Consider the following 27,135-nt stretch of genomic DNA (forward strand, 5'->3'; position numbering starts at 1 on the left):
GAGGGAAAAGGATACAAGGTAGTGGTCGGAGACTTGGAGGGGAGTTGCAATGGGGTTAGTGGAAGAACAGCATCTAGTAAAGATGAGGTTGAGCGTATTGCCTGCCTTGTGAGTAGGGGGAAGGTGAGAGGGTGAGGTCAAAAGAGGAGAGGAGTGGAAAGAAGGAGGCAGAGAGGAATGAGTCAAAGGTAGACGTGGGGAGGTTAAAGTCGCCCAGAACTGTGAGAGGTGAGCCGTCCTCAGGAAAGGAGCTTATCAAGGCATCAAGCTCATTGATGAACTCTCCGAGGGAACCTGGAGGGCGATAAATGATAAGGATGTTAAGCTTGAAAGGGCTGGTAACTGTGACAGCATGGAATTCAAAGGAGGCGATAGACAGATGGGTAAGGGGAGAAAGAGAGAATGACCACTTGGGAGAGATGAGGATCCCGGTGCCACCACCCCGCTGACCAGAAGCTCTCGGGGTGTGCGAGAACACGTGGGCGGACGAAGAGAGAGCAGTAGGAGTAGCAGTGTTATCTGTGGTGATCCATGTTTCCGTCAGTGCCAAGAAGTTGAGGGACTGGAGGGAGGCATAGGCTGAGATGAACTCTGCCTTGTTGGCCGCAGATCGGCAGTTCCAGAGGCTACCGGAGACCTGGAACTCCACGTGGGTCGTGCGCGCTGGGACCACCAGATTAGGGTGGCCGCGGCCACGCGGTGTGGAGCGTTTGTATGGTCTGTGCAGAGAGGAGAGAACAGGGATAGACAGACACATAGTTGACAGGCTACAGAAGAGGCTACGCTAATGCAAAGGAGATTGGAATGACAAGTGGACTACACGTCTCGAATGTTCAGAAAGTTAAGCTTACGTAGCAAGAATCTTATTGACTAAAATGATTAAAATGATACAGTACTGCTGAAGTAGGCTAGCTGGCAGTGGCTGCGTTGTTGACTTTGTAGGCTAACTGGCAGTGGCTACAGTGCTGCTATTCGGGGGCTAGCTGGCTAGCTAGCAGTGTTGATTACGTTACGTTGCGTTAAAAGAACGACAATAGCTGGCTAGCTAACCTAGAAAATCGCTCTAGACTACACAATTATCTTTGATACAAAGACGGCTATGTAGCTAGCTATGTAGCTAGCTACGATCAAACAAATCAAACAGTTGTACTGTAATGAAATGAAATGAAAATGTGATACTACCTGTGGAGCGAAGCGGAATGCGACCGGGTTGTTGAGTGAGGAAGTTCTATTCGGTAGACGTTGGCTAGCTGTTGGCTAGCTAGCAGTGTCTCCTACGTTAAGGACGACAAATAGCTGGCTAGCTAACCTCGGTAAATTAAGATAATCACTCTAAGACTACACACTCTAAACTACACAATTATCTTGGAAACAAAGACAGCAAAGACAACTATGTAGCTAGCTAACACTACACTAATCAAGTCGTTCAGTTGAGTGTAATAGTTTTTACAGTGCTGCTATTCGGTAGACGGTGGACGTTAGCTAGCTGGCTAGCTGGCTAGCTGCTGGGCAGATAGCAGTGTAGACTACGTTAGGACGACGAAATACGATAATTACGCAATTATCTTTGATACAAAGACGGCTATGTAGCTAGCTAAGAAGAAATTGCTAAGATTAGACAAATCAAACCGTTGTGCTATAGTGAAATGTAATGAAATGTATGTAATGAAATGTAATGAAATGTAATGAAAAGTTATACTACCTGCAGGCCGAAGTGCGAATGCGACCGCTCGCTCCAACCCGGAAGGTTCTTATACTGATGTTATACTGATGTTGTGCTGATGTTGTGCCGATGTTATACTGATGTTATACTGATGTTGTGCTGATGTTATACTGATGTTATACTGATGTTGTGCTGATGTTATACTGATGATATACTGATGTTATACTGATGTTGTGCTGATGTTATACTGATGTTATACTGATGTTATACTGATGTTATACTGATGATATACTGATGTTATACTGATGTTGTGCTGATGTTATACTGATGTTGTGCTGATGTTATACTGATGATATACTGATGTTATACTGATGTCCTCTTCAGAGGACAGATCTATACCTCGTCTTTACTGGTGAAATTGTAAGTCGCTCTGGATAAGAGCGTCTGCTAAATGACTTAAATGTAATGTAAATGTAAATGTTTTTGTGCTGATGTTATACTGATGTTGTGCTGATGTTATACTGATGTTATACTGATATTTTACTGATGTTGTGCTGATGTTATACTGATGTTATACTGATGTTGTGCTGATGTTGTGCCGATGTTATACTGATGATATAGATGATATACTGATGTTATACTGATGTTGTGCTGATGTTATACTGATGTTGTGCTGATGTTGTGCCGATGTTATACTGATGATTTAGATGATATACTGATGTTATACTGATGTTGTGCTGATGTTATACTGATGTTATACTGATGTTGTGCTGATGTTATACTGATGATATACTGATGTTATACTGATGTTGTGCTGATGTTATACTGATGTTATACTGATGTTATACTGATGTTATACTGATGATATACTGATGTTATACTGATGTTGTGCTGATGTTATACTGATGTTGTGCTGATGTTATACTGATGATATACTGATGTTATACTGATGTTATACTGATGTTTTTGTGCTGATGTTATACTGATGTTGTGCTGATGTTATACTGATGTTATACTGATATTTTACTGATGTTGTGCTGATGTTATACTGATGTTGTGCTGATGTTGTGCCGATGTTATACTGATGATATAGATGATATACTGATGTTATACTGATGTTGTGCTGATGTTATACTGATGTTGTGCTGATGTTGTGCCGATGTTATACTGATGATTTAGATGATATACTGATGTTATACTGATGTTGTGCTGATGTTGTGCTGATGTTATACTGATGGTATGCTGACGTAATACTAATTTTATAGTGATGTTATACTAATGTAATGCTGATGTTATGCTGTGTCTGTCTCTTCAGAGGACTTCTCTGGAGATGAGGAGATGTTATTACATGCCAAGGAGATGAACAAGTGGAGTTCCAACGACCTGATGGACAAGATAGAGACTACAGAGACAGACGAAGGCCAGGGTAGGAGCACACACACACGCACACACACGTTCCGTTCCTCATTTATATTTCAGATCTTCATATCCAATCTCGTCCTTCAGGAAGTTAATTTGTTTAATGAAAGTTAATGGTGTGTGTGTGTGTGTTTTCACATGTGTTTGTCTTCGTGTCTGTCTGTGTGTGTGTGTGTGTCTGTCTGTCTGTGTGTGTATGTGTATTTACAGAGAGCCTGTATCAGGAGTCGGGTGAAGACTATACAGTAACCAGTAGTGAGGAACGATTGATTGAGGTATGCTTCCACTGTAGCTACAGTATGAAGACTGTATGAGAGTATTCATGAGGTTCTCACAGACCTGGTAAACAACGACATGAGGTTCTCACAGACCTGGTAAACAACGACATGAGGTTCTCACAGACCTGGTAAACAACGACATGAGGTTCTCACAGATGTTAGAACTCAACGGACACTGTGAAAGCTTAAACCAAGTTTATTCTTCCCAAAGGATCGAACAGCTGAATCGACAAAGACATGGTTACAATAGTGGTGGTATATGTACCCCACTTTGGGTGGAGTCTCCTCCTCGCTAATTGCTAGGCAGGAAAATACTTGATACGGGCAATACACTTTTTCTTCTCCCTTAACGTGACCTGACCTGACCTCGACGCCCTTCATCACTAATCCATGGCTCTCTCCCTTTATCAATGCCTACCATGTGATCACTTTCCCTGCACTCGTTTAAGAGTTAGTACCCAGAATCCATCACAGACAAGAGTAAACATCATTGTGAGGTTCTCACAGACCAGGTAAACAACGACATGAGATTCTCACAGAGGATTACTTACTATAGAATCACAAGTTCTTAACAACATTTCATAACAATTACATGAACAGCAATGTTTGCAGTTGAACTGTACGTCTTTGGTACTGGAACAGTTGACTTGGTAAAGTTGTCTGAAGCTGATCCCAGGGGGAGAGAGAACGTCACAGTGTCTCTGGGGATCACACACACACATATTATATGAATGTTTGTTGTTGCGCTTTGTGTTCAGCGGCACGTCTCTCTGATACAGACACGTAGACACCACACAGGCACACACACAGACACACACAAGTACACACAGACACACACAAATACACACAGACACACAGGCACACACAGACACACACAAATACACACAGGCACACACACAGGCACACACGCACGCACACACACAGACACCCACACAGACACACACACACATACACAAACAGGCACACACATCATCTCAGTGTGTTATCCACTCTGTGTCCAGCGTCATGTCTCTAGTAAACGGAGACGTCGTTCCACTGTCAGGTCCCACAGACGACCAGCTGTAAGTCTGACCTTTAACCTCTGAGATTCAGAGGTAGCCTTTAGAAGTCCAATGCCCTGTGATGTGAGTAGGTTCCCAGTAGGACAAGGTAAAACAAATCCTGTTGTGTTTATGGTAACTTACTGGAATCCAGTTACTTGTAAGTTATTGTCAACTGTTAAACCAAAGTTTCTTTGGAAATTACAGTAACATACTGTACTTTTTTATACATTAAATTGCAGGTAAATGGCTGCCAGTAAGTTACCGGAAAAACAACCTGATATTTTTGTTTGTGTAGGGTGTTGTGTTAGGTCACTCAGATCATACTGTAGGCCAATGTTCCCTCTAACCTGCGCCCCGTGTGCGGGTGCTCAGTAATCTAGAGACTGGTGTGCAGGGCGCAGAAGAAATATCAGCCAACAGAGACAAGCACAAGATTGAACTTCACTCAACTTTGTAGAGTTTTCCCAGTTATTTAAAACTATCAACCTTTCCCTTTACTGTGGCAATTGTGATCGAATCAACACAATATTATCCACTTTCAGTAAAACAGACCGAAACATGATAGAGATTATGTTGTAGACAGAACGCATTGGAGTAGGATTCTATTGAGCATGACTCAGCCCATACTCTACACAGACCGGTGTGGCATAACCAATCAGAGCTGCAGAAGGCCTATATGCAAATAGACCATTGCCATAAATGGATCTGTGCCATTTACTTTGAACTAGACTGTGTTTACAGCTGTGGTCGTGAGTAGATGCGCTTGTTTTGAGTTTAAAGTAAGAGCTGCATATAGCCACGTGTGAAAATGTTGTTCATATCCTTTGCTAGTTAGTGAGTTATTAGCCCAGTTATAAACTCAACAAAAAATGAAACGTCCTCTCACTGTCAACTGCGTTTATTTTCAGCAAACTTAACATGTGTATGTATAACAAGTGTGAACATAACAAGATTCAACAACTGAGACATAAACGGAACAAGTTCCAAAGACATGTGACTAACAGAAATGGAATAATTGTAAAGGGGTGCGTAACTGGTGGCGGGGAAGTCAGACGCAGGAGAGCAGAACTAGGTAATAGCCGGAGCAGTTTAATCCAAAAACCAACGGCATAAAAATACAACAGAATATGGGTACATAACCCGACGCGCACCAGTAAACATGTGCACAAACACTTACAACAAAAAATTCCATACAAAGACATGGGGGGAACAGAGGGTTAAATACACAACAATTAATGAGGGAAATGGAAACCAGATGCGTAGGAAAATAAGACAAAACAAATGGAAAATGAAAAGTGGATCGACGATGGCTAGAAGACCGACGCCGAACGCCGCACAAACAAGGAGAGGAAACGACTTCGGTGGAAGTCGTGACAATAATGTGTCCCTGAACAAAGGGGGGGTCAAAATCAAAGGTAACAGTCAGTATCTGCTGTGGCCATCAGCTGCAGTGCATCTCCTCCTCATGGACTGCACCAGATTTGCCAGTTCTTGCTGTGAGATGTTACCCCACTCTTCCACCAAGGCACCTGCAAGTTTCCGGACATTTCTGGGGGGAATGGCCCTAGCCCTCACCCTCCAATCCAACAGGTCCCAGACGTGCTCAATGGGATAGAGATCCGGGCTCTTCGCTGGCCGTGGCAGAACACTGACATTCCTGTCTTCCAGGAAATCACGCACAGAACAAGCAGTATGGCTGGTGCTGTTAGTGTCTTAACGACCGTTCCACGGGTGCATGTTCATTAATTGTTTATGGTTCATTGAACAAGCATTGGAAACAGTGTTTAAACCATATACAATGAAGATCTGTGAAGTTATTTGGATTTTTACAAATTATCTTTGAAAGACAAGGTCCTGAAAAAGGGATGTTTCTTTTTTTGCTGAGTTTATATAATTTGTAGTGAGCAATATGGGAGTGCTTTTTTTAGTAACATTTATTTAACCAGGCAAGTCAGTTAAGAACACATTCTTATTTACAATGACAGCCTAGGAACAGTGGGTTAACTGCCTTGTTCAGGGGCAGAATGACAGATTTTTACCTTGTCAGCTCAGGGATTCAATCTTGCAACCTTTCGGTTACTGGACCAACGCTCTAACCACTAGGCTACCTGCCGCCCCAGCTGATTGCTTCCTACAAGAGCACAAAACGGGTACAGTGCATTTGGAAAGTGTTCAGACGCCTTGACTTTTTCCACATTTTATTACGTTACAGTTTTATTCTAAAATCGATTAAATCGTTTTTTCTCTCATCATTCTACACACAATACCCCATAATGACAAAACGAAAACAGGCTTTTAGAAATGTTTGCAAATGTATTAAAAATAATAAATGGAAATATCACACATAAGTACACAGACCATTTACTCAGTACTATGTTGAAGCACCTTTGGCAGCGATTGTAGCTTTGAGTCTTCTTGGGTATGATGCTAGAAGCTTGGCAAACCTGTATTTGGGGAGTTTCTCCCATTTTTCTCTGCAGATCCTCTCAAGCTCTTTCAGGTTTGATGGGGAGCGTTACTGGACAGCTATTTTCAGGTCTCTCCAGAGATGTTCGGTTGGGTTTAAGTCCGGGCTCTGGCTGGGCCACTCACGGATATTCAGAGACTTGTCGCAAAGCCACTCTTACGTTGTCTTGGCTGTGTGCTTAAGGTCATTGTCTTGTTGGAAGGTGAACCTTCACCCCAGTCTGAGGCCCTGAGCGCTCTGGAGCAGGTTTTCATCAAGGATCTCTCTGTACTTTGCTCTATTCATCTTTCCCCTCGATCCTGACTAGTCTCCCAATCCCTGCCGTTAAAAAAAATCCCACAGCATGATGCTGCCACCACCATGCTTCACCGTAGGGATGGTGCCAGGTTTCCGCCAGACGTGATGCTTGGCATTCAGGCCAAAGAGTTCATTCTCGGTTTCATCAGGCCAGAGAATCTTGTTTCTCATCGTCTGAGAGTCCTTTAGGTGGCTTTTGGCAAACTCCAACCATGCTGTCATGTGCCTTTTACTGAGAAGAAGCTTTCGTCTGGACACTACCATAAAGTCCTGATTGGTGGAGTGCTGCAGAGATGGTTGTCCTTCTGGAAGGTTATCCCATCTCCACAGAGGAACTCTGGAGCTCTGTCAGAGTGACCATAGGGTTCTTGGTCACCTCGCTGACCAAGGCCCTTCTCCCCCAATTGCTCAGTTTGGCCGGACGGTCAGCTCTAGGAAGAGTCTTGGTGGTTCCAAACTTCATCCATTTAAGAATGATGAAGACCATTGTGTTCTTGGGTACCTTCAATACTGCAGATATGTTTGGGCACCCCTCCCCAGGTCTGTGCCTCGACACAATCCTGTCTCTGAGCTCTAAGGAGAATTTCTTCAACCTCATGGCTTAGTTTTTTCTCAGACATGCACTGTCAACTGTGGGACCTCATATAAACAGATGTGTGCCTTTCCAAATCATGTCCAATCAATTTAATTTACCACAGGTGGACTCCTATCAAGTTGTAGAAACATCTCAAGGATGATCAATGGAGCCCGATTTTGAGTCTCATAGCAAAGGGTCTGAATACTTATGCAACATTTCTAAAAACCTGTTTTCGCTTTGTCGTTATGGGGTATTGTGTGTAGATTGACAAGGGAAATTTAAAAAATATATATATTTTAGAATAAGGCTGTAATGTAACTAAATGTGGAAAAAGTCAAGGTGTCTGAATAGCTTCCGAATGCTCTGTACATTTCTAGACATCTTTGAAAGACAGTCAGGTAAAGAGTTTTTTTGTCTTAAAGAGGCAGTGTTGTATTTTGATATAGGCTTGAATAAAATAAGTAGCCAATAGACAGAGGGTAGCATAATGTGTCTGATTCTCTGTAATAATGGTATGGGAATAATGACACATTTTATTTTGTAAAGTGGTTTCTTGCATCGAACAACAAAACAACATTTTCAGTCACCTCCTTGTCTAAAGGACAAGTGGATAAACAGGTTAATGTCAAGCCCTGCATGTTTTTTTCAAAAGTCTCATGGAATGGGCTCCTGATTAGCGCAGGGGTCTAAGACACTGCATTACAGTGCAAGAGGTGCAGCCTCAGTGTTCACAGTAACTTCAAGTGTGTACAGCCTCAGTGTTCACAGTAACTTCAAGTGTGTACAGCCTCAGTGTTCACAGTAACTTCAAGTGGGTACAGCCTCAGTGTTCACAGTAACTTCAAGTGTGTACAGCCTCAGTGTTCACAGTAACTTCAAGTGGGTACAGCATCAGTGTTCACAGTAACTTCAAGTGTGTACAGCCTCAGTGTTCACAGTAACTTCAAGTGGGTACGGCCTCAGTGTTCACAGTAACTTCAAGTGTGTACAGCCTCAGTGTTCACAGTAACTTCAAGTGGGTACAGCATCAGTGTTCACAGTAACTTCAAGTGGGTACAGCCTCAGTGTTAACAGTAACTTAAAGTGGGTACAGCCTCAGTGTTCACAGTAAAAGCACGTTAGACGTTGCACAGAATTTCCACAATGTTGAAGTTTGTGCCCATCAGACCTAAAATTTGCTCAATGCTGAAAAAAATTAGAGGGAACATTGCTGTAGGCTGTGAAGATATGTTGTTTTAGTTTTTCTTTTAAAAATCCATGCCATTGTTTACTTCATTGTGCTCCATTGTGCTCCATCACATATATACTCTATATGCCATTTAGCAAAGTGTGTATACAGTAGAACCCACTACCATGGCGTTACAAGCACCATGCTCTACCAACTGAGCTACAAAATAATAATAATAATCAGTGTCCACCATCTCTCCTCCTCTTTATCCTGTAGGATGGGTCGTCTCAGCAGTGTCTGACGCCCTCCAAGATCCACGTTCTGGTTCTGGTTCTTCACGGGGGTAACATATTAGACACTGGAGCAGGTATATAATATAAGAACTATTTTTAGTGGACAACACTTAAACAGTTACCTTAAACACTTAAACAGTTACCTTAAACACTTAAACAGTTACCTTAAACACTTAAGCAGTTACCTTAAACACTTAAACAGTTACAGTAAACACTTAAACAGTTACCTTAAACACTTAAACAGTTACCTTAAACACTTAAGCAGTTACCTTAAACAGTTACAGTAAACACTTAAACAGTTACAGTAAACACTTAAACAGTTACCTTAAACACTTAAGCAGTTACAGTAAACACTTAAACAGTTACCTTAAACACTTAAGCAGTTACCTTAAACACTTAAACAGTTACCTTAAACACTTAAACAGTTACCTTAAACACTTAAACAGTTACCTTAAACACTTAAACAGTTACCTTAAACACTTAAACAGTTGCCTTAAACACTTAAGCAGTTACCTTAAACACTTAAACAGTTACCTTAAACACTTAAACAGTTACCTTAAACACTTAAACAGTTACCTCTTATGGCTCTTGCGAATTTTCGCAGCTTTTTGTTAAAAATCGCGCAACATTTAAGCACCCTGCTACTCATGCCAGGAATATAGTATATGCATATGATTAGTATGTGTGGATAGAAAACACTCAGACGTTTATAAAACTGGTTAAATCACGGCTGTGACTATAACAGAACGTGCGTTTCATCGAAAAGTGCAGGAAAATCTGATCACTGAAAATGGAAAAATATATCCATTGAACCCATTGATAAAGGTGAACCACATTTAATGGGGCCGAGGATGCAATACCTACAGCTTCCACACGATGTCTAGAGTCTTGTCATTTGCCTACTATTTGTTTCTTGGTCAAACAGAAACAAGGCAGCCGGTTTCTTCCGGTCTCCGACAGGATGTTTTGGTTGAGAAATATCCGGACATGATTTCAAGACGTGGAGCTATAGAATATACATCGCCCCGTGATCATTTTGATAGATTATTAACGTTTACTAATACCTAAAGTTGCATTACAAAAGTATTTCGAAGTGTTTTGTGAAAGTTTATCGTCAACTTTTTTAATTTAAAAATGACGTTGCGTTTTAAAACGCTGTTTTTTCCTTGATCACACAGTCTTCATAGATCGATATCTAGGCTATATATGGACCGATTTAATAAAAAAAAGACCCAAATAAATGTTTATGGGACATCTAGGAGTGCCAAGAAAGAAGCTCGTCAAAGGTAATGAATGTTTTATATTTTATTTCTGCGTTTTGGGTAGCGCCGGCTAACGCAAAATCTGTCGTGTTAGGTGACATTGCAGTATTTTGGGGGTACATGCTATCAGATAATAGCTTCTCATGCTTTCGCCGAAAAGCATTTTACAAATCTGACTCGGTGGATAGATTCACAACGAGTGTAGCTTTAATTCTCTACCTTGAATGTGTATTTCAATGAAAGTTTAATGAAAGTTTGAGTTTTATCAAAAACTATAGGTGGCGCTCTGAAATTCCGCTGAGTGATGTTCCTGCATGGGAACAGTTTTCTGCGTCATCCTTAAGAAGTTTTAAACACTTAAGCAGTTACCTTAAACACTTAAACAGTTACAGTAAACACTTAAACAGTTACCTTAAACACTTAAATAGTTACCTTAAACACTTAAGCAGTTACCTTAAACACTTAAGCAGTTACCTTAAACACTTAAACAGTTACCTTAAACAGTTACCTTAAACACTTAAACAGTTACCTTAAACAGTTACCTTAAACACTTAAACAGTTATCTTAAACACTTAAACAGTTACCTTAAACACTTAAACAGTTATCTTAAACACTTAAGCAGTTACCTTAAACACTTAAACAGTTACAGTAAACACTTAAACAGTTACCTTAAACACTTAAATAGTTACCTTAAACACTTAAGCAGTTACCTTAAACACTTAAGCAGTTACCTTAAACACTTAAACAGTTACCTTAAACAGTTACCTTAAACACTTAAACAGTTATCTTAAACACTTAAACAGTTACCTTAAACACTTAAACAGTTATCTTAAACACTTAAACAGTTACCTTAAACACTTAAGCAGTTAATTAACTTAAACAATTAAACAGTTACCTTAAACACTTAAGCAGTGTTCTCACTTTGTTTATTCTTGTAAAGACAATGTAACAATTTTGTATTTACTCATAATTACTCCCAGGTGAGCCAAGTAGTAAGCAGGCTGACGTCAACACTCTGAGTGGAGCATTTGAGACTGTGATGAGAGTGCATTACCCAGCAGCCCTAGGACGCATTGCCATCCGCATGGTTCCCTGCCCGGCGGTGTGTGCCGACGCCTTTTCACAGGTTTCCAAGTGAGTACACAGGTTTCCAAGTGAGCACACGCACGCACACACACACACAAACACACACTCTAACCCTCGCTCCTCTCTCTCTGGTCCAGTCTCAGTCCCTATAGTTTTGATGAGGGCTGCCTTTCCAACAGTCAGGACCACATCCCTCTGGCTGCACTGCCTCTATTGGCCACTTCCGCTCCGCAGTACCAAGACGCCGTGGCAACCGTCATCCAAAGAGCCAATCAGGTGTATGGAGACTTTATCAGGTCCTTGGAAGGGGCATCCTTCTCCGGACAGGTCAGTGCAGGAGTCAGGGGTCAAAGTTTAGGGGTTAGTGATTTTTGCTGATTATACAATACAGTGAGCTCCAAAAGTATTGGGACAGTGGTAAATATTTGTTTTGGATTTGTACTCCAGCATTGAAATGATACAATGACTGTGCAGTTAATGTTCAAACTGTCCGCTTTAATTTGAGGGTACTTTCATCCTTATTGAGTGATCCGTTTAAAAGTGACTTTTTGTACATAGTCCTCCCCCCCAAAGTATTGGGACTAATTCACTTATATGTGTATTAAAGTAGTCAAATGTTTAGTATTTGTTGGATGCATACACTGTTTGTTTTGGTTGTGTTTCAGATTATTTTATGCCCAATATAAATGAATGGTAAATAATGTATTGTGTCATTTTGGAGTCACTTTTATTGTAAATAAGAAAATAATATGTTTCTAAACACTTCTACATGAATTTGGATGCTACCATGATTATGAATTGTCCTGAATGAATCATCAATAATGATGAGTGAGAAAGTTACAGAGGCATAAATATCATACCCCCCCAAAAATGCTAACCTCCCCTTTTACTTTATAGTAATGGTGAGAGGTTAGCTTGTCTTTGGGGCATGATGTTTGTGCGTCTGTAACTTTCTCATTCATCAATATTCATGATAACCTCAACGCTACTGTATCATTTCAAATCCAATGTGCTGGAGTACAGAGCCAAAACAACAAAACATGTGTCACTGTCCCAATACTTTTGGAGCTCACTGTATGTACTGTATGTACTCAATTTAAATCTGTGTATTCTCTCCTCCTTTAGGTGTGTGTGATCGGGGACTGTGTAGGTGGTATCCTAGGGTTTGATGCGCTGTGCAGCAGTAACGTCATCGTTTCAGAAAGCCAGAACAGCAGTAGACGAGGCAGCACCATCAGCGTACAGGTACCTCTGTCTCCTTTAATTCCATCCCACAGGGCTACTCGAGGACTAAAAAGCACTTTCAATGTAACTCTCTTAATCTCTGTCTGGGAAACCGGTCCTATCTGTTGCATAGATCTGACAGCTACTAACTATGTGTGCCCTCTCTCTCCCCCTCTCCCTCTCTTTCTCTCCCCCTCCACCTCCCCCTCCTCCTCCGTCTCTCCAGGACACAGACCTCCTCTCCCCTGGCATCATAATAAACAGTGTCTCTCTGTCTTCTCCGTCTTCTCCGACTCTGGAGGGCAGTCGCCATCTTAGTCGCAGTAACATTGACATCCCTCGCAGCTCAGGGCCTGACGACCCCAAGAGAATGCTGCCTCGCAAACGCAGCGACTCCTCCACCTACGAACTAGACACCATCAAACACCACCAGGCATTCCTGTCCAGGTCAGACACACACGCACAAGGTATAGCTACATTGACCGACCTTTGTTATCAAATGTTAACTTTTCTACTGTTTATTTTTCCCCCCACTCTTTTGCCGTTCCCTCTCTCTCTCTCTCCCCCTGTCTCTCCAGTCTCCATAGCAGTGTATTGAGAACAGACTCAGGTTCGAGGCGCTCCAGCGGGAGTACCATGCTAGAGGGAGGGAGGCTGGACTTCGAGGTGGCAGACTTCTTCCTCTTTGGTTCACCTCTGGGGCTGGTGCTGGCACTGAGGAAGACTGTGGTGCCGTCCATAGATGGTGAGGGACACCTTCATCAGTGGTTGATCTCACTAGCCTGGGTGTGAATATATTACTGCTGCAGCCAACAGTCTTTGCCATGCATGGAGTTGACTTTTTAAGGAGTTGGCTTAAGCAGAAATAGACTATTTGCTAAGTTGGCACTTTTCATGATTGCATTCATGTGTGCAGTCTTTGATTTTGCGTTCAGCCAATTCAAACATTCAGCCAATTCAAACATATCATACATTCAGCCAATTCAAACAAATCAAATATTCAGACAATTCAAACATATCAAATATTCAGACAATTCAAACATATCAAACATTCAGGTAATTCAAACATATCAAACATTCAGGTAATTCAAACATATCAAACTTTTAGGTCATTCAGACATATCAAACATTCAGCCAATTCAAACATATCAAACATTCATCCAATTCAAACATTCATCCAATTCAAAACATATCAAACATTCAGGTAATTCAAACATATCAAACATTCAGGTAAATCAAACATATCAAACATTCATCCAATTCAAACATTCATCCAATTCAAAACATATCAAACATTCATCCAATTTAAACATTCAGCCAATTCAAACATATCAAACATTCAGCCAATTTAAACATATCAAGCATTCATCCAATTCAAAACATATCAAACATTCATCCAATTTAAACATATCAAACATTCATCCAATTTAAACATATCAAACATTCATCCAATTTAAACATATCAAACATTCATCCAATTCAAAACATATCAAACATTCATCCAATTTAAACATATCAAACATTCATCCAATTTAAACATATCAAACATTCATCCAATTTAAACATATCAAACATTCATCCAATTTAAACATATCAAACATTCATCCAATTTAAACATATCAAACATTCATCCAATTCAAACATATCAAACATTCATCCAATTTAAACATATCAAACATTCATCCAATTCAAAACATATCAAACATTCATCCAATTTAAACATTCAGCCAATTCAAACATATCAAACATTCATCCAATTCAAACATTCAGCCAATTCAAACATATCAAACATTCAGGTAATTCAAACATATCAAACATTCAGGTAATTCAAACATATCAAACATTCAGGTAATTCAAACATATCAAACATTCAGGTCATTCAGACATATCAAACATTCAGCCAATTCAAACATATCAAACATTCATCCAATTCAAACATTCATCCAATTCAAAACATATCAAACATTCATCCAATTTAAACATTCAGCCAATTCAAACATATCAAACATTCAGCCAATTTAAACATATCAAGCATTCATCCAATTCAAAACATATCAAACATTCATCCAATTTAAACATATCAAACATTCATCCAATTTAAACATATCAAACATTCATCCAATTCAAAACATATCAAACATTCATCCAAACATTTAAACATATCAAGCATTCATCCAATTCAAAACATATCAAACATTCATCCAATTTAAACATTCAGCCAATTCAAACATATCAAACATTCAGGTAATTCAAACATATCAAACATTCAGGTAATTCAAACATATCAAACATTCAGGTAATTCAAACATATCAAACATTCAGGTAATTCAAACATTCAGGTAATTCAAACATATCAAACATTCAGCCAATTCAAACATATCAAACATTCAGGTAATTCAAACATATCAAACATTCAGCCAATTTAAACATATCAAACATTCAGCCAATTCAAACATTCAGCCAATTCAAACATATCAAACATTCAGCCAATTCAAACATATCAAACATTCAGCCAATTCAAACATTCAGGTAATTCAAACATATCAAACATTCAGCCAATTCAAACATATCAAACATTCGTCCATTTTAAACATATCACACATTCAGGTAATTCAAACATATCAAACATTCAGGTAATTCAAACATATCAAACTTTTAGGTCATTCAGACATATCAAACATTCAGCCAATTCAAACATATCAAACATTCAGGTAATTCAAACATATCAAACATTCAGGTAATTCAAACATTCAGGTAATTCAAACATATCAAACATTCAGGTAATTCAAACATTCAGGTAATTCAAACATTCAGCCAATTCAAACATTCAGCCAATTCAAACATTCAGCCAATTCAAACATATCAAACATTCAGTAATTCAAACATATCAAACATTCAGGTAATTCAAACATTCAGGTAATTCAAACATATCAAACATTCAGCCAATTCAAACATATCAAACATTCAGGTAATTCAAACATATCAAACATTCAGCCAATTCAAACATATCAAACATTCAGGTAATTCAAACATTCAGGTAATTCAAACATATCAAACATTCAGGTAATTCAAACATTCAGCCAATTCAAACATATCAAACATTTGGCCAATTCAAACGTATCAAACATTCAGGTAATTCAAACATATCAAACTTTTAGGTCATTCAGACATATCAAACATTCAGCCAATTCAAACATATCAAACATTCAGGTAATTCAAACATATCAAACATTCAGGTAATTCAAACATTCAGGTAATTCAAACATTCAGCCAATTCAAACATATCAAACATTCAGGTAATTCAAACATATCAAACATTCAGCCAATTCAAAAATATCAAACATTCAGGTAATTCAAACATATTCATGTAATTCAAACATATCAAACATTCATCCAATTCAAACATTCAGCCAATTCAAACATATCAAACATTCAGCCAATTCAAACATTCAGCCAATTCAAACATATCAAACATTCAGGTAATTCAAACATATCAAACATTCAGGTAATTCAAACATTCAGGTAATTCAAACATATCAAACATTCAGGTAATTCAAACATTCAGGTAATTCAAACATATCAAACATTCAGGTAATTCAAACATTCAGCCAATTCAAACATATCAAACATTCAGGTAAATCAAACATTCAGCCAATTCAAACATATCAAACATTCAGCCAATTCAAACATATCAAACATTCAGCCAATTCAAACATATCAAACATTCAGCCAATTCAAACATTCAGCCAATTCAAACATATCAAACATTCAGCCAATTCAAACATATCAAACATTCAGGTAATTCAAACATATCAAACATTCAGCCAATTCAAACATTCAGCCAATTCAAACATATCAAACATTCAGGTAATTCAAACATATCAAACATTCATCCAATTCAAAACATATCAAACATTCATCCAATTTAAACATTCAGCCAATTCAAACATATCAAACATTCATCCAATTCAAACATTCAGCCAATTCAAACATATCAAACATTCAGGTAATTCAAACATATCAAACATTCAGGTAATTCAAACATATCAAACTTTTAGGTCATTCAGACATATCAAACATTCAGCCAATTCAAACATATCAAACATTCATCCAATTTAAACATATCAAGCATTCATCCAATTCAAAACATATCAAACATTCAGGTAATTCAAACATTCAGCCAATTCAAACATATCAAACATTCAAACATAAACATCAAACATTCAGCCAATTCAAACATATCAAACATTCAGGTAATTCAAACATATCAAACATTCAGGTAATTCAAACATATCAAACATTCAGGTAATTCAAACATATCAAACATTTTAGGTCAAACATTCAGACATATCAAACATTCAAACATTCAAACAATTCAAACATATCAAACATTCATCCAATTCAAACATTCATCCCAATTCAAAACATATCAAACATTCATCCAATTCAAACATTCAGCCAATTCAAACATATCAAACATTCAGCCAATTCAAACATATCAAACATTCATAATTCAAACATATCAAACATTCATCCAATTTAAACATATCAAACATTCATCCAATTCAAACATATCAAACATTCAGGTTCAAAACATTCAAACATTCATCAAACATATCAAACATTCAGGTAATTCAAAACATATCAAACATTCATCCAATTCAAACATTCAGCCAATTCAAACATATCAAACATTCAGGTAATTCAAACATTCAGCCAATTCAAACATATCAAACATTCAGGTAATTCAAACATATCAAACATTCAGGTAATTCAAACATTCAGGTAATAAACATTCAAACATTCAGCCAATTCAAACATATCAAACATTCAGGTAATTCAAACATTCAGCCAATTCAAACATTCAGCCAATTCAAACATTCATCAAACATTCAGCCAATTCAAACATATCAAACATTCAGCCAATTCAAACATTCAAACATTCAGCCAATTCAAACATTCAGCCAATTCAAACATATCAAACATTCAGCCAATTCAAACATATCAAACATTCAAACATTCAGGTAATTCCAATTTCAAATTCAAACATTCATTCAAACATTCAGGTAATTCAAACATATCAAACATTCAGGTAATTCAAACATATCAAACATTTAGGTCATTCATATCAAACATTCAGCCAATTCAAACATATCAAACATTCAGGTAATTCAAACATATCAAACATTCAGGTAATTCAAACATTCAGGTAATTCAAACATATCAAACATTCAGGTAATTCAAACATTCAGGTAATTCAAACATTCAGGTAATTCAAACATTCAAACATTTCATTCAAACATTCAGCCAATTCAAACAATCAAAACATTAGGTAATTCAAACATATCAAACATTCATTTCAGCCAATTCAAACATATCAAACATTCAGGTAATTCAAACATATCAAACATTCAGGTAATTCAAACATATCAAACATTCAGGTAATTCAAACATATCAAACATTCAGGTAATTCAAACATTCAGGTAATTCAAACATTCATCAAACATTCAAAACATTCAGCCAATTCAAACATATCAAACATTCAGCCAAACATTCAAACATATCAAACATTCATTCAGGTAAACATATCAAACATTCAGGTAAACATTCAAACATATCAAACATTCAGCCAATTCAAACATATCAAACATTCAGGTAATTCAAACATATCAAACATTCAGCCAATTCAAACATATCAAACATTCATCCAATTCAAACATTCAAACAAACATATCAAACATTCATCCAATTCAAACATTCAAACAAACATATCAAACATTCAGGTAATTCAAACATTCAAACATTCAGCCAATTCAACATTCAAACATATCAAACATTCAGGTAATTCAAACATTCAGGTAAAACATTCAAACATATCAAACATTCAAACATTCAGTAATTCAAACATATCAAACATTCAGGTAATTCAAACATTCAGCCAATTCAAACATATCAAACATTCAAACATTCAGGTAATTCAAACATTCAAACATATCAAACATTCAGCCAATTCAAACATATCAAACATTCAGGTAATTCAAACATTCAGCCAATTCAAACATATCAAACATTCAGGTAATTCAAACATTCAGCAAACAATTCAAACATATCAAACATTCAAACATTCAGTAATTCAAACATATCAAACATTCAGCCAATTCAAACATTCAGCCAATTCAAACATTCAAACATTCAGCCAATTCAAACATTCAAACATTCAGTAATTCAAACATTCAGGTAATTCAAACATATCAAACATTCAGGTAATTCAAACATTCAAACATTCAGGTAATTCAAACATATCAAACATTCAGGTAATTCAAACATCAAACATTCAAACATTCAGCCAATTCAAACATATCAAACATTCAGGTAATTCAAACATTCAGGTAATTCAAAAACATATCAAACATTCAGGTAATTCAAACATATCAAACATTCAGGTAATTCAAACATTCAAACATTCAGCCAATTCAAACATATCAAACAAAACATTCAGCCAATTCAAACATATCAAACATTCAGCCATTCAGGTTCAAACATTCAGCCAATTCAAACATTCAGCCAAAACATTCAAACATTCAGGTAATTCAAACATAAAAACATCAAACATTCAGGTAAAACATTCAGCCATCAAACATTCAGCAAACATTCAGCCAATTCAAACATTCAAACAAACATTCAGCCAATTCAAACATATCAAACATTCAGCCAATATCAAACATTCATCAAACATTCAGGTAATTCAAACATATCAAACATTCAGCCAATTCAAACATATCAAACATTCAGGTAATTCAAACATATCAAACATTCAGGTAATTCAAACATATCAAACATTCAGCCAATTCAAACATATCAAACATTCAGGTAATTCAAACATTCAGGTAATTCAAACATATCAAACATTCAGCCAATTCAAACATATCAAACATTCAGGTAATTCAAACATATCAAACATTCAGGTAATTCAAACATATCAAACATTCAGGTAATTCAAACATTCAGGTAATTCAAACATATCAAACATTCAGGTAATTCAAACATTCAGCCAATTCAAACATATCAAACATTCAGGTAATTCAAACAGTATCAAACATTCAGGTAATTCAAACATATTCAAACATATCAAACTTTTAGGTCATTCAAACATATCAAACATTCAGCCAATTCAAACATATCAAACATTCAGGTAATTCAAACATTCAGGTAATTCAAACATTCAGGTAATTCAAACATTCAGCCAATTCAAACATTCAGCCAATTCAAACATTCAGCCAATTCAAACATATCAAACATTCAGGTAATTCAAACATTCAGGTAATTCAAACATATCAAACATTCAGCCAATTCAAACATATCAAACATTCAGGTAATTCAAACATTCAGGTAATTCAAACATATCAAACATTCAGCCAATTCAAACATATCAAACATTCAAACATTCAGGTAATTCAAACATATCAAACATTCAGGTAATTCAAACATTCAGGTAATTCAAACATTGAGCCAATTCAAACATTCAGCCAATTCAAACATTCAGCCAATTCAAACATATCAAACATTCAGGTAATTCAAACATTCAGCCAATTCAAACATATCAAACATTCAGGTAATTCAAACATATCAAACATTCAGCCAATTCAAACATTCAGCCAATTCAAACATTCAGCCAATTCAAACATTCAGGTAATTCAAACATATCAAACATTCAGGTAATTCAAACATATCAAACATTCAGGCAATTCAAACATATCAAACATTCAGGTAATTCAAACATATCAAACATTCAGGTAATTCAAACATTTCAAACATTCAAACATATCAAACATTCAGGTAATTCAAACATTCAGGTAATTCAAACATATCAAACATTCAGGTAATTCAAACATATCAAACATTCAGGTAATTCAAACATTCAGCCAATTCAAACATATCAAACATTCAGGTAATTCAAACATTCAGGTAATTCAAACATATCAAACATTCAGCCAATTCAAACATTCAGCCAATTCAAACATTCAGCCAATTCAAACATTCAGGTAATTCAAACATATCAAACATTCAGGTAATTCAAACATTCAGGTAATTCAAACATATCAAACATTCAGGTAATTCAAACATATCAAACATTCAGGTAATTCAAACATTCAACATTCAGGTAAACATCAAACATATCAAACATTCAGGTACATTCAAACAATTCAAACATTCAAACATTCAGTAATTCAAACATATCAAACATTCAGGTAATTCAAACATTCAGGTAATTCAAACATATCAAACATTCAGGTAATTCAAACATATCAAACATTCAGCATATCAAACATTCAGTAATTCAAACATATCAAACATTCAGGTAAAACATCAAACATATCAAACATTCAGGTAATTCAAACATATCAAACATTCAAACCAATTCAAACATTCAGCCAAAACATTCAAACATTCAGGTAATTCAAACATATCAAACATTCAAACATTCAGTAAACATATCATTCAAACAAACATTCAGGTAATTCAAACATATCAAACATTCAGGTAATTCAAACATATCAAACATTCAGGTAATTCAAACATTCAGGTAATTCAAACATATCAAACATTCAGGTAATTCAAACATATCAAACATTCAGCCAATTCAAACATATCAAACATTCAGGTAATTCAAACATATCAAACATTCAGGTAATTCAAACATTCAGGTAATTCAAACATATCAAACATTCAGGTAATTCAAACAGTCAGCCAATTCAAACATATCAAACATTCAGGTAATTCAAACATATCAAACATTCAGGTAATTCAAACATTCAGGTAATTCAAACATATCAAACATTCAGGTAATTCAAACATATCAAACATTCAGGTAATTCAAACATATCAAACATTCAGGTAATTCAAACATTCAGCCAATTCAAACATATCAAACATTCAGGTAATTCAAACATTCAGGTAATTCAAACATTCAGGTAATTCAAACATTCAGGTAATTCAAACATATCAAACAGTCAGCCAATTCAAACATATTAAACATTCAGGTAATTCAAACATATCAAACAGTCAGCCAATTCAAACAGTCAGCCAATTCAAACATATTAAACATTCAGGTAATTCAAACATTCAGCCAATTCAAACATATTAAACATTGTGACTTTTTAAACATATAAGTGAGAATCTGTAAACTAAGCCACTCAGCATCTGTGTGGTGAGAGTGACCTTTCCTGCAGCTGTGGGGTCGGGCTCTGCCGGGACATGGCTAAGTGAGGTCACATCGTAGTTCAGAGATTAGAGGTCATCTTTTACATCTCTGATGCCAGACATCCATTAGCTGTGACATTTAAGACACAACATGGTCCAAAGTAAACTAAGAACTAAGATAAATAGAAGGTTTAGGAAGGAGCTGAGAGGCAGCAGAGGAAACAGACGGGGTTGTGACACAGATTCTTCAGGGGTTCCATGGAGTTCTAGAGAGTTCCAGAGACATGACTCATCAGCAGTTGCCTTTGTCACTTCTGGACCCTTGAGACAAGAAGCTTTGATTGAAGTTGTCCATAGTTCCGCAATTGTTTGGTCAAATGATTTTCAATATGTGAGCTTTGGAAATAACTTGGATGGCTGTTGTTCTTTTTCCCTGCTCTTTTCCTCATCTCTCTCTCTCTCCCCATCTCTCTCTCTCTCCCCATCTCTCTCTCTCGCCATCTCTCTCTCTCTCCCCACCTCTCTCTCTCTCCCCATCTCTCTCTCTCTCTCTCTCTCCCCATCTCTCTCTCCATCTCTCTCTCTCTCCCCATCTCTCTCTCTCTCCCCATCTCTCTCTCTCTCTCTCTCTCTCTCTTCATCCATCTCTCTCTCTCCCCATTCATCTCTCAAACATCTCTCCCCATCTCTCTCAAACATCTCTCCCCTCAAACATCTCTCTCTCTCCATCTCTCTCTCAAACATTCTAATTCAAACATTCAGGTAATTCCCAAACATCTCTCTCTCTCCCATCTCTCTCTCTCCCCATCTCTCTCTCTCTCTCCCCATCTCTCTCCCTCCATCTGTCTCTCTCTCTCCCAAACATCTCTCTCTCTCTCCCCATCTCTCTCTCGCCATCTCTCTTCAGGTCTCCCCATCTCTCTCTCTTCTCCATCTCTCTCTCTCTCCCCATCTCTCTCCATCTCTCTATCTCTCTCCCCATCTCTCTCTCATCTCCATCTCTCTCTCTCTCTCTCTCTCCAAACATATCAAACATCTCTCTCTCTCTCCATCTCTCTCCTCCATCTCCTCTCTCTCTCCCCATCTCTCTCTCTCTCCCCATCTCTCTCTCTCCCCATCTTCTCTCTCTCCATCTTTCTCTCTCTCCCCATCTCTCTCTCTCCCCATCTTTCTCTCTCTCCCCATCTCTCTCTCTCTCTCCCCATCTCTCTCTCTCTCCCCCATCTCTCTCTCTCTCCCCATCTCTCTCTCTCTCCCCATCTCTCTCAGGTAATTCCCCATCTCTCTCAATTCAATTTTTTTTCAATTCAAGGGCTTTATTGGCATAGGAAACATGTGTTAACATTGCCAAAGCAAGTGAGGTAGACAAACATACAAAGTGAATATATAAGGTGAAAAACAACAAAATTTAACATCTCTAAACATTACACATACAGAAGTTTCAAAACAGTAAAGACATCTCTCTCTCTCCCCATCTCTCTCTCTCTCCCCATCTCTCTCTCTCTCCCCATCTCTCTCCATCTCTCTCCCCATCTCTCTCTCTCCCCATCTCTCTCTCTCTCCCCATCTCTCTCTCTCCCCCATCTCTCTCTCTCTCCCCATCTCTCTCTCTCCCCCATCTCTCTCTCTCCCCATCTCTCTCTCTCCCCATCTCTCTCTCTCCATCTCTCTCTCTCTCCCCATCTCTCTCTCTCTCTCTCCTCCCCATCTCTCTCTCTCCCATCTCTCTCTCTCTCCCCCCCATCTCTCTCTCTCCTCCATCTCTCTCTCTCTCCCCATCTCTCTCTCTCTCTCCATCTCTCTATCTCTCTCCCATCTCTCTCCATCTCTCCATCTCTCTCTCATCTCTCTCTCTCTCCCCATCTCTCTCTCTCTCTCCATCTCTCTCTCTCTCTCTCCATCTCTCTCTCTCTCTCCCCATCTCTCTCTCTCTCCCCATCTCTCTCTCTCCCCATCTCTCTCTCTCTCCATCTTTCTCTCTCTCCCCATCTCTCTCTCTCCCCATCTTTCTCTCTCTCCCCATCTCTCTCTCTCTCTCCCCATCTCTCTCTCTCTCTCCCCATCTCTCTCTCTCTCCCCATCTCTCTCTCTCTCTCCCCATCTCTCTCTCTCTCTCCCCATCTCTCTCAATTCAATTTTTTTTCAATTCAAGGGCTTTATTGGCATAGGAAACATGTGTTAACATTGCCAAAGCAAGTGAGGTAGACAACATACAAAGTGAATATATAAGGTGAAAAACAACAAAAATTAACAGTAAACATTACACATACAGAAGTTTCAAAACAGTAAAGACATCTCTCTCTCTCCCCATCTCTCTCTCTCTCCCCATCTCTCTCTCTCTCCCCATCTCTCTCTCTCTCTTCATCTCTCTCTCTCTCCCCATCTTTCTCTCTCTCCCCATCTCTCTCTCTCTCTTTTTCTCTCAATTCAATTCCATTCAAAGGGCTTTATTGGCATGGGAAACATGTTTACATTGCCAAAGCAAGTGAAGTAGAAAATAAATAAAAGTTAAATAAACAATTAACAGTAAACATTACACTCAAAGGAACATTTCAAATGTCATGTTATGGCTATATACAGTGTTGTAACAATATGCAAATAGTTAAAGTACAAAAGGGAAAATAAATAAGGGTTGTATTTTTAGTGGTGTTTGTTCTTCACTGGTTGCCCATTTTCTTGTGGCAACAGGTCACAAATCTTAATGCTGTGATGTCACACTGTGGTATTTCACCCAATAGATATGGGAGTTTATCAAAATTAGATTTGTTTTCAAATTCTTTGTGGGTCTGTGTAAACTGAGGGAAATACGTGTCATACATTGGACAGGAGGTTAGGAAGTGCAGCTCAGTTTCCACCTCATTTTCTTGGTAGTGTGCACATAGCCTGTCTTCTCTTGAGAACCAGGTCTGCCCACAGTGGCCTCTCTCAATAGCAAGGCTAAGCTCACCGAGTCTGTACATAATCAATGCTTTCCTTAATTTTAGGTCAGTCACAGTGGTCAGGTATTCTTCAACTGTATGTTGAAGAGGGTGAGGCTAAAGCTGCATCCCTGTCTCCCCCACGGCCCATGGAAAGAAATATGTGTGTTTTTTGTCCATTTTAACCCCACACTGTATACATTGATTTTATCATGTTGTATGTTTTTCTCCCAACACTGCTTTCCATCAACTTGTATAGCAGACCCTCATGCTCAAATTGAGTCAAAAGCTTTTTTGAAATCAACAAAGCATGAGAAGAATTTGCCTTTGTTTTGGTTTGTTTGTCAATTAGGGTGTGAAGGGTGAATACGTGGTCTATCGTACGATAATTTGGTTAAAAGCAAATGTGACCTTTGCACAGTACATTGTTTTCACTGATGAAATGTACAAGTCTTCTGTTAATGATAATGCAGAGGATTTTTCCAAGGTTGCTGTTGCTCTTGACACATATCCCACGGTAGTCTTTCTCTCTCTCCCTCCAGTCTCATCATTGCGTCCGGCCTGTCAGCAGCTATATAACCTGTTTCATCCAGCGGACCCCTCTGCCTCCCGCCTGGAGCCCCTTCTAGAGAAGAGGTTTCACCAGCTGCCCCCCTTCTGTGTCCCCCGATACCAACGCTTCCCTCTGGGGGACGGACACTCTGCTCTGCTGGGTGAGGATAGATACACACACACACACCAGAAGTATGTATTTATGAGAGCAAGCACTCAAATCAATCCCTCCAAAAGCAAGCACTCAATTGTCTGTGTGGTTTGCTTTCCATGTCCATATGCTGTCATGGTAGCGTATCTGTGTACATGTGTTATCAGATATAATGTACTGTGCTTTACGTCCGTTCAGTCACTCTTATTATTATTCTTTTTTAATTGAACCTTTATTTTTCTAGGCAAGTCAGTTAAGAACAAATTCTTATTTTACAATGATGGCCTACCCCGTCCAAACTCTCCCCTAACCCAGATGATGCTGGGTGCTAATTGTGCGCCGTCCTATAGGACTCAGCAGTTATTACGCACTGAACTGGTCTGTAGTCTGTTACATACGTTTATTTCTGCCTCTCTGTCCCACCCACCCCCCCATGTCTCTTCTGCCTACCCTGTCCCCATATCTCTCCCCTGTGTCTCCCCCTCTCCACATCTCTCTGTCTCCCTCTTGCCCATCTCTCTATCTTCCCCTCCTCATTCCCCAGTGGAGACTATGCAGAGTAACCCCCATCTCCTGTTGGAGTCAGTACCCCTGCGTTGCCAGGAGGGGGGCGCCAGTGAGACCTCCATCCCCGTCCCTGTACGCAGCTGGCCCCAGCAGGCCTCACAGCTCAACGACAGTGTGTACCCTTTCTCTGTCTCTGTCTGTCTGTCCACTGCTTGGTTCCCTTTCGCTGTTGCTCTGTCTGTCTGTCTGTCTGTCTGACTGTCTGTGTCTCTCACTCTCTTTGTCTGTAAAATGTAAATGATTGCCTGATCAAAACTCTCTCTCTCTCTTCCTCTCTCTCTCTCTCTCTCTCTCCCCTCTCTCTCTCTCTCACTCACTCACTCACTCACTCACTCACTCACTCACTCACTCACTCACTCACTCACTCACTCACTCACTCACTCACTCACTCACTCACTCACTCACTCACTCACTCACTCACTCACTCACACACACTTTCTCTCCGGTATCTTCTTCCCTCCATAGCGGACATGTTTGTGGACACCCAGTACCCGTCCTCCCCGCTGACTGGACCCCCCCACTCCAGGGGCCCCCGTAGGTCCAGTGAGGCCAGCATCGCTAGCCAGGTGTCAGGCATGGCCGACTCATACACCGCCTCCAACATCGCCAACAGTCAGTATGGACTTTATACTGTTTATACTGTTAACAGCAGTGTTATAAACTGGCTCAGAGAGAGATAACATTCGTTCTCTGAAATGTTTCACTTTGTTTATTTCTTCTTTTGTACCGTCTGTTTTGTTGTTCCGTAGCTACTAAATGCTATAGCAGTTCGTCTAAGAAGCTGGGTCTCCTCTCCCAGCTTGCGCTTTCTAAACTCCCCTCGAGGAGCCCCTCTCCACGAGCCAGGAAGAAGATACGACCCTTCCTCACTCTCAGACACACCGACTCAGAGCAGGGTGACGATGATGTCACCTCTGACATCACTTCCTCTGATGTCTCCTCAGACCTGCCCTCTGACTTCACTGATG

The 27,135-nt window shown here is 38.7% G+C and overlaps 1 protein-coding gene across 2 annotated transcripts in view; it reads left to right on the top strand.

The window, feature by feature from the left end:
• The window catches only part of LOC115117192 (membrane-associated phosphatidylinositol transfer protein 2-like), a 133,040-nt gene that overhangs the window by 95,027 nt on the left and 10,878 nt on the right, over nucleotides 1-27,135 (top strand). For both annotated transcript variants that reach the window (XM_065007519.1, XM_065007520.1), the window contains exons 8-18: nucleotides 2,979-3,089; nucleotides 3,293-3,357; nucleotides 9,189-9,279; nucleotides 11,448-11,601; nucleotides 11,691-11,880; nucleotides 12,679-12,798; nucleotides 13,004-13,224; nucleotides 13,356-13,522; nucleotides 25,440-25,610; nucleotides 26,145-26,279; nucleotides 26,633-26,779. In XM_065007519.1, the coding sequence (XP_064863591.1) occupies nucleotides 2,979-3,089; nucleotides 3,293-3,357; nucleotides 9,189-9,279; nucleotides 11,448-11,601; nucleotides 11,691-11,880; nucleotides 12,679-12,798; nucleotides 13,004-13,224; nucleotides 13,356-13,522; nucleotides 25,440-25,610; nucleotides 26,145-26,279; nucleotides 26,633-26,779 (1,572 nt within the window). The remainder of the gene's footprint in view (nucleotides 1-2,978; nucleotides 3,090-3,292; nucleotides 3,358-9,188; nucleotides 9,280-11,447; nucleotides 11,602-11,690; nucleotides 11,881-12,678; nucleotides 12,799-13,003; nucleotides 13,225-13,355; nucleotides 13,523-25,439; nucleotides 25,611-26,144; nucleotides 26,280-26,632; nucleotides 26,780-27,135) is intronic.

This window comes from Oncorhynchus nerka, linkage group LG22, assembly GCF_034236695.1.
Source record: "Oncorhynchus nerka isolate Pitt River linkage group LG22, Oner_Uvic_2.0, whole genome shotgun sequence".
NCBI lineage: Eukaryota > Metazoa > Chordata > Actinopteri > Salmoniformes > Salmonidae > Oncorhynchus > Oncorhynchus nerka.